Raw genomic sequence first — 8,643 nt, forward strand, 5'->3', positions numbered from 1 at the left:
TCCTTGATTTGTTAGAACTTCTGGCAGTCTGTAGTACTCCAAATGTTTTTTTTTTTCTGCTCTGTTCGATTAGTACAGTCCAACTCTAACTCTAAATGATGATTTTCAGCAGCAATAATCAGCAAAATGTTCGGTTCAGTGGCACTGTTTACACTGTTACAGTACTGCCAATATGACCGATTGATGATACCTCATGAAAACCCTCTATTCTTCTGTTTTTAAAGAACTATTAAATAAATGTATCATGTAAGTGTGTGTGTGTGTGTGTGTGTGTGTGTGTGTGTGTGTGTGTGTGTGTGTGTGTGTGTGTGTGTGTGTACCTGGTATTCATCACGTTATGGGGACCAAATGTCCCCACAAGGATAGTAATACCAGTAGATTTTGACCTTGTGGGGACATTTCCTAGGTCCCCATGAGGAAACAGGCTTATAAATCATGCACAATGAGTTTTTTTGAGGAAGTAAAAGTGTGCACAATCTCCTGTGAGGGCTAGGTTTAGTTGTAGGGTAGGTGTAGGGCCATAGAAAATACGGTTTGTACAGTATGAAAACCATTACGCCTATGCAATGTCCCCATAAAACATGTAAACCCAACGTGTGTGTGTGTGTGTGTGTGTGTGTGTGTGTGTGTGTGTGTGTGTGTGTGTGTTTATGGTGCCCTCTTTTTTAAAATGGCCACATTACACTTTAACTACTGCTTTGAAAGGACAGAATTTGTCCAGCTGATGTGAGGACTTATGTCACATGCCTATAATTTGTCCTAAAATAACGCATTCGTTGTGACCCATAATAAACCAAACCCCGCGATGTGTATAATACCTGTTATGACACGCTGAGCTTATCTGCCCGTTAGAGTAGCGCGGCAGATTCAACGTCACAGTGGGACCAACTATCACGAGAGCCCACGTAAAGTCATGCCCCAGATTCTTTGTCGTGTTAAATATTTATTAGCTCATTTTTCGGCCGCGGCCAGTGAGACACCGAAAGCCAAATCCGGATTTGCATATGACAGACATTCCGACGCACGCTCCCACCAATCAGCGCGTCGGATTGTCTTACGATAGGTTGCGTCGTAGACCAATCTAAGAAAGCATTCGGAGAGTAAAAGGCGGGTCACGAGCTGGGCGAGGTTGACACGCTGATAGAACGAAAGAGGGCAGCCTACTATACAACAGGAGGAAGAGGGAGGGAAAGAGAAAGAAAGAACGGCTTTGCGAAGCGAGAGAGGAGAGCGAAATCGAGGGAAGAGTCGTGGCCAATTGAGTGATGTTATGAGACAACGACTTCTTTACTACGAACGCCTACGGAGCGAGCGGAGAGGAGCGCGTAACGTTAATCAGCCGCCGCGGATCGGAAAGTGACCCCCGCTGCAGGAGAACCGCACTGGACTTTAGGGGCTGTTATTACAATTCAGACCCGTCATTTCATCACAACAGCACTGCGCCGGATCACCTCGGTCCAGCTTTTCTTCCCTGTTTTGTATTTCCCCGCCGTTGCCCGTAGCGGGTTAGGGCACGGCGGAGTTTGACCGTTTAGTGTATTTCTCACTAGTTTGGCGGTTGTGTCAGAGCCGAAGGCGAGGAGTTTACTGCACGATTAGCCTTTTGGATGAGACTCTTTGGGGCTGGGGTGCGTGCGAGGGAGGGGGTATCGGAGCAGGCATTTAAAACGAGAAGTCGCTGCAACTAGAATTCGTGCGTCCTTTTAAGCCTGAACGAGATCAGAATAAACCTGTGGTGAAAGGAAAGCAGGACAAAACGATGCTTTCTGCGTTTACAAAAATCTACAGTGGTTTCATTTTCTTGGGCATAGTATGAGATGCTGCTATTATACTGGATCTAGTCATAAGTAGAAGTGTGTTTGGTAAAGTAGTATTTATAGCAAAACATAGCATTTCAATGACAGGAGGATTAGTTAAAGGTTTAAAAAAACGTAATTATAAATGACTTCATTCGCGTCAACTACAGTGCTACTACAGTGTAACTAATGATTGTTGGTCTGGAACACTGCACAGGTGTTGTTTGCTTATTGAAACCAGTTGTCTTTCTTACTTGAGACCCCTGGCTTTGGTAGTTTCTCCCAGCCAGACGCGGTCGTTTCTTCCTCTTTTTAAAGACCTGGGTGTTTTCCCGTGTACTGCTAACTAGTTTTGCGCCGTGACATGAGGACAGGCTCTGTTGTAGTGCCCGGCGGTGCGGATGCGAGACCAGGGGCGTTCCCGAGGGGACGGACTCATCTGGAACTGTGCTGCTGAAACCAGGTCCGGATCTCCCAAATGCAGCCCCTAAACCAAAGTGGCAGGACAGAATGAGTCCGGTTACTGCTTGTGCACAGGGCAGGATGTAATTATGCGTTTGTCAATCAGAGATCAGATGTGAAACAGGATGTGCACTGACAACCAGAAATAATAATAGTGACCACGTGAAAAAGACAGATGTGTATTACATGTGGCCTTTTATTCTTAAGCATTTGATACGTATCATTTCCCTGCCTGACTGATATTAAATTTCGTTAATCTTTTTAATAGAAAATCGCTTCCGTTTTGTGTCGCAACCCAAAGAATAAATTACACTCGTACTGCGGGTGTAACGTTAGTAGCACCATGACCATGCTAACCTGCTAATCTGGCAGATTCGGGCTTCCCATTTTCCACGACGATTTACCGATTTCACGCGTTAGGCATCGCATATTTGATGCCCGCAGTGCTCTTTAATTTTTATAACCGTATTGAAAACTTTTTTTATTGCCAAACTAGTTATTAATCGTGATATTGTACATGTGAATCCCCCTGGGCTGAGGTGAGCTCAGGTCGCGGACTGTTGCACTACTCGAGCCCGAGGATGACCGAGAGGCCTACTTAACCCCTTCATCCCCGCAGCTATCCGTCAATGTAAACAAGCTCAGACGAGGAGGGGGCAAACGGGACCAAAAATAAACCACATCATCCAAATAAAACCAAACCCGTTTCCGCATTTCGAACCTAAGCAGTGTACATACTAGTAACTGTGTTTACGACAGTGTTTTAACGCCAAGTTCGTCATTTGTTATAATCTGCGCGTTCCTGAAGGTGGAACGGCGCTTTACTCTCTTGTGTGCGGTACCTGATAGCACGCTGTCATCATTTTTACTACAATATGAGCCAAGAAATCTGAGAATACAGAAGGACGTGATCATGAACTAAAGATCAGTGTGACTGAACGACGGCATGTCATTACCAAGAACATTTGGTACCAACATGAAGAAACTCCAGTAGACGGATGCTGGCAGCATCGATTATGGCCGCTTATTTTCATCGCTGGACTCAACATCACCTGTCTGGGAAAAGCATCATGTGGATATTTCATTTTTAATCGCAAGGACTTGTTTTTACTTCATATCAGATGGACGTTTGAATCAGCACCTCTATTTAATATTACATTTTTGTAAAGTTTTTTTCTGTAAAAAAAGTATTTCAAGCCTCTTACTTAACCATGTTTTCATCGGAAAGCCCGCAGTATCTTCGCCAAGGACTCAGCATGTTTGGTCAGTCATTATTACTCAACGTGTCTGATGTTGTTTTTCTTTTATAGCAGGACTTTTGCGGCTGAAATACGTGTCTATGTAGTTTTAGCTGCAGCAGAAAATAAGGCTGTACATGAATCATATTATTTTGGAAATTATTGTTTGGCGCCAAATACTGCCTGCTTAATATTAGTCGGGAACAATATGTTCATGCACTTGCTGTATTTATGAAAGCCTTCTTCTTTAATAGTTTTTTTGTGGGGTGAAACAATATTTTTGTTCACTTCTCTAAACATTTATGATAGCTCAATAACAAGCTTTCATAAATAATGTTACTGTTAAAGATGTAAAAGGTTTTGGTCTGGTATTCCTGCTCACCCTCATTTTGTCCATTTAATGCCTTTTGTACACTTGGTACTTATTTGGATGTCATAGAGAGTAGTAATTATAAATAATTACTGAGACAAACGTGCATTACATTATTATCTGCATATGCATCTAGTCATTTATATGGCTCATCAGACTGTTATTTGGGTGTTGATGATATGATTTATTACTTGGTGTTAATACTGGCTAGAATGAATGCTCTTTTATTTTCTCCCGTAGTGTGGACTAATGTTGAGCCCAGATCGGTTCCAGTGTTTCCTTGGCATTCATTGGTCCCTTTCCTGGCGCCCACCCAATCAGATCCATCGGCTCAACCTGGTGAGGGCCAACAAACTGTCAGTCATCCTCAGACAGCTTCTCTGAAGAAAGGTAATTTAGTCCATACAGGCTTTGTCTGAATCCAAAATTATCTGAAATGTAAAATAAATATTAGATATTAAAAAAAAATTCCGGGATAGCCCAAACTCTGTTATGTATTTGGCCTCTCCTGTCACATCTGCAGCGAGCCTCTGTAACTCTAGTCTCTGTAATTTAGCCATTACCCAGTGCAGCGATTGACCTCAGAGGTTGCCAGATTGAAGGGATTCATTAAAGATGCTGTAATGAATAACCTGTCTTTCTCTCTCAGAGTCTCAGAGCGGGTCAGTGCTAAAGGAGATTATAGAGGGAGCACCTAACCCTTCCTCACGCCCCGCTCCCTCCACTGACGAACTGCCCCCAGAGAGAGAGAAGGATCCGGAGCGAGAGAGACCTGACAGTGAAACAGAAAGTGACGTGGATGATCCGTGAGTGGTCTTGTGTGTGTGTGTGTGTGTGTGTGTGTGTGTGTGTGTGTGTGTGTGTGTGTGTGTGTGTGATGCGTCACTCTGTTTCAATGTGTTTTGTTGCTGGTGTTTGGAAAGAGCTGCATAATGGCACCACAAAGAAAGAGAGAACAAAAGCATTCCAGTTTCTCCTCTGCCTGTGTATGAATGACAGCAGCAAACCAGAGGCAGTTTACATTAATGAACTGTCATCTGAATACACTTCCCTCACTTGTTTTTCTCTCTCCCTTATGAATCACATATAAAATTCTGCTCACTTTATATTCATCAAGTCATCTAGTACAGTTCCTGCTAAATGTGCTCTACCCATTAAGCTTATTGTGTTATCTTCGCATTAAGGTGTTATTGACATTTGTGAAGCATCCTTCGCTTTAATATTGTACAGACGTGTTAAAGCTCTGTGTGTTCTGTTTTGGCGGTGGGCTGCAAAGCAGTAGCTCATCGACACAGTGCATTGCAGTTTTCAGTAATTGGCTCGGTGCATTCTGCTGTATTGTTTCACGGCACAGTGAAGGGCCCTGAGGGTTGCGAGAGTGAAATTGGTGGATCTTTTGAGCTATTTTTTTGGGCCACAGTTGCTATACAGTCATGACTGTGTAATAATTATCAGTTGAATCACACAAAAGTGCATGTATTATAGAAAAATCCATCTTGCATGCAAGTAGTACTATATCATCTTAATGTCTCTGCAATTAATAAAATAACTGGTCTGTTGATGTTGGTGTGTTGTCTTCACACTTTGGTAAAAATAGGCAGCTGTGATCAAATGCTTCCTTTGTATTGATGCTTGTAGTGAGAAAAATAATGTTCTTTGTTGTGAGTAAGAAAGAGAGATTGTTTCAGAGTGAGCTGCTGTGCTTATTTAGCAGAGGTAGATTAATGCGTGATGCTGGATCCCCATTGATTCTTCTCCTCAGTTAATATTACATATTAACTGCCATTTTTGTGTACAGGTTTTTCCCTGGTGTTCTTCCTGATCCGCCAATTTCTGCATCTCCTGGAAAGCGTAGATCTCAGTCCCTCAGTGCACTGCCCAAAGATGACAAAACCAGTCCTGGAAAGGTAATTTAACAAGACTTTTTAATATTTTTGAATGATATCTTATGCTCACCAAAGCTGCATTTATTTAAACAAAAATAAAGTAAAAACGACAATATTACTATATTATTACAATTCAAAATAACGTATACTTATATAAGTTATAAGTTATAACTTAACTTTCAGTTTTAATATATTTTAAAATTACAGTTATTTATGTGATAATTTATGTGTCTGAAGCAGCCATTAATCCAGTATTCAGTGTCACAAGATTTAGGGCCCTGTGAAATCTGTTTTATTTTTTCCCAAATAATATTTTTTTCCCATTTAAATTTTTGAAATGTTTTAAATGTTTGATTAAAAATAAAAAATAAAAAAGCATGTCTAATGGTGCGTTCACACCGCACACTTTGTCTGCGTCAGGCAACGCTCCCAATGCATCTAGTTTGACGCATGTACGTTGAAGCTTGCAACGCTTGCTTTTTGGTGCGTTCACACCGCACACGTCAGGCAACGCTCTGTCCCTCAGACTCCTCCACCGCTTTTTGCACACTTCCCCTGAATAAACCATGGCAAACTAGTAGGGACTGGACATTTTGGAATCTTCTCATGACCATGTTTCGCTAGCTAACGAAATGGAAAATAATTAGGTTGAGAAAAGATTTGATAACTTACCCAACATCCCGATCTCTTCAGCGATCTTCATCCAAGTTCCTTTTCATTCCTAACTTTATACAACAACGAGGACGGATCATACAATTATCTGCAATTGCAGATGGCTACAATGAGCTTTTGTTTTCCATTGTTGAAATTTTTTTTTTTTCTGCTCCCGCTTCATTCAAGATACGTGTGGTGACGTCGCTACAGTGAGACGCTCTGATTGGTTGACGCACTGCGTCAAGTCCGTCAAAAGTTTGTTGCTTGCGTTTGCTGCGTTGACGCTTGAAACGCAGGTAACGCTTGAAAAGTTGACGGAACCAATGCACACAAAGCACCACAGAGCCTCTGACAGACTCAACCATAGACTTTACATGTAATCTTGCCGCAACTGACGCTGACGTTTGGGGCGGTGTGAACGCACCATAAGTAATTGAAATCATAAAACATACACTATTTATACAAATTTTAACAAAAATAAAATTTCAAGGCTCTATGAAAAGAGCCTCAAATTCAGTTTTATTTTTTTTATCAAGTTCTGTGTTTTCCATTCATTTTCTGGGTTCCATTTTAATTTTCTCAGTAAATTTTAATAATTTAAAAGTAACATTTATTCCTTGTTTTAAGGAAATACGGTGTGTATTTACATTTCTAGTAAATAAATTCTGATTAAATAATTTCTCTGGTAAACATTTCTTTTCAATTATTTTAATAATAATTTTATTAGTAGAAGTAGTAGTATTATCATTACATTACGCAATATATTTCTGTCACAATTTCTTCACGTTAAACCAAACTTTTATTTTGATGGGTTGCTGTGAAGACCTTTATGATGATAGTTTTTTATTCCACAAGAAATTATAAAATGCTCATGAAATGACTCTCAGAGCAAATCTACAGATAATGTACTCATATATTGAACATGCAGAATTCATATACAAATAGTCTTTTTGCGGCTGAATATTCACAGACACTAGTCCATATCACATTTTGATTTTAATGTACTGTCCTACTTTTGATTTATTAATCCCAAATGTGGCAAATTCGTGACATTCCGCGTTATACAGTAAATTCAATTTTTATGACTGAATTGTGAGATTTAGTCCACCTTTTCCGCATTGCGTAAATCATAGGGCCCTAAATAAGTTGATTTGGTGCTCAAGAAACATTTCTCTTTATTATTAATGTTGAAAATGTACTCATTAATACTTTTGTGAAAACTGATTCGTTTTTTTTTCCAAGAGGATGTGTGAATGGAGTTCAACAGCATTTATTTAAAATAAAATTAATTAAAAAAGTGTTTACTGCCACCTTTCAGTCAATTTAATGCATCCTTGCTTAATAAAAGTGTAATTTCATAAAAAAAAAAGTCATACTCATACTGACCTGAATTTTATAATAGTAATGAATCCTTGTGTGAAATCCTCACTCTTTCACACAGACACATTTGCTCATTCTTTATTACCTTTTTATTTTACAGAGGGAAAAAGACCACATTCGGAGACCCATGAATGCGTTTATGATCTTTAGCAAGCGGCATCGTGCGCTGGTCCATCAGAGACACCCAAACCAGGACAACCGCACTGTCAGCAAGATACTTGGAGAGTGGTGGTATGCTTTGGGACCTAAAGAGAAGCAGAAATACCATGACCTCGCATTTCAGGTTACTGGAACTGTCTTGCAGATATGGATGTTTAGACACCTGAATAACCCTCATTAAGTCTTTTCAGTCCCCGTAAATGTTTCTGTCACTCATTCACAGGTGAAGGAGGCACATTTTAAGGCACATCCTGACTGGAAATGGTGTAATAAAGACAGAAAGAAATCCAGCAGCGAGGGACGTGGTGTTCCAGGGGGCAAAGACATCCGCGAGAGGAGCATGTCAGAAACCACAGGTGTGGAACAGGAAGTGCACAGTGTTGTGGGTGGATTTATATGGTGTTATGTGCATGGATTGTGGTTTCACAACTTTTTTTAAAGTTACACTTTAAAGAAGTAATTGTTATCTATTTGGTTAAATATTTGATCAGTTTTTTTTTAATATCTGAAATATTTTGCTTTAGGGTTCAACAAGGTTTTTTTTTTCAACTCATTCTTACTCATACTTAAGACTATGATGACGTCATAGTCTTAAGAATGAGTAAGACTGCACTTCCACCAAAACCTCTGAATTTGCCAGCTAGATAATCTTTACTTTTTATTTTTAATGTTGACAAGTGTGAAACGTAGCTTTGTTG

General features: G+C 40.2%; 1 protein-coding gene across 3 annotated transcripts in view; it reads left to right on the forward strand.

Moving 5' to 3' along the window:
- Positions 1-8,643, forward strand: part of cicb (capicua transcriptional repressor b) — a 56,300-nt gene that overhangs the window by 19,240 nt on the left and 28,417 nt on the right. For 2 of the 3 annotated variants that reach the window (XM_073846545.1, XM_073846546.1), the window contains exons 2-6: positions 4,107-4,256; positions 4,516-4,672; positions 5,665-5,773; positions 7,887-8,069; positions 8,169-8,301. In XM_073846545.1, the coding sequence (XP_073702646.1) occupies positions 4,107-4,256; positions 4,516-4,672; positions 5,665-5,773; positions 7,887-8,069; positions 8,169-8,301 (732 nt within the window). Of the gene's footprint in view, positions 1-1,169; positions 3,522-4,106; positions 4,257-4,515; positions 4,673-5,664; positions 5,774-7,886; positions 8,070-8,168; positions 8,302-8,643 lie in introns of those variants that run through there. The other variant, XM_073846547.1, reaches the window with a different exon arrangement.

The sequence above is a fragment of the Garra rufa genome, chromosome 9 (assembly GCF_049309525.1).
Source record: "Garra rufa chromosome 9, GarRuf1.0, whole genome shotgun sequence".
NCBI classification, from domain to species: domain Eukaryota; kingdom Metazoa; phylum Chordata; class Actinopteri; order Cypriniformes; family Cyprinidae; genus Garra; species Garra rufa.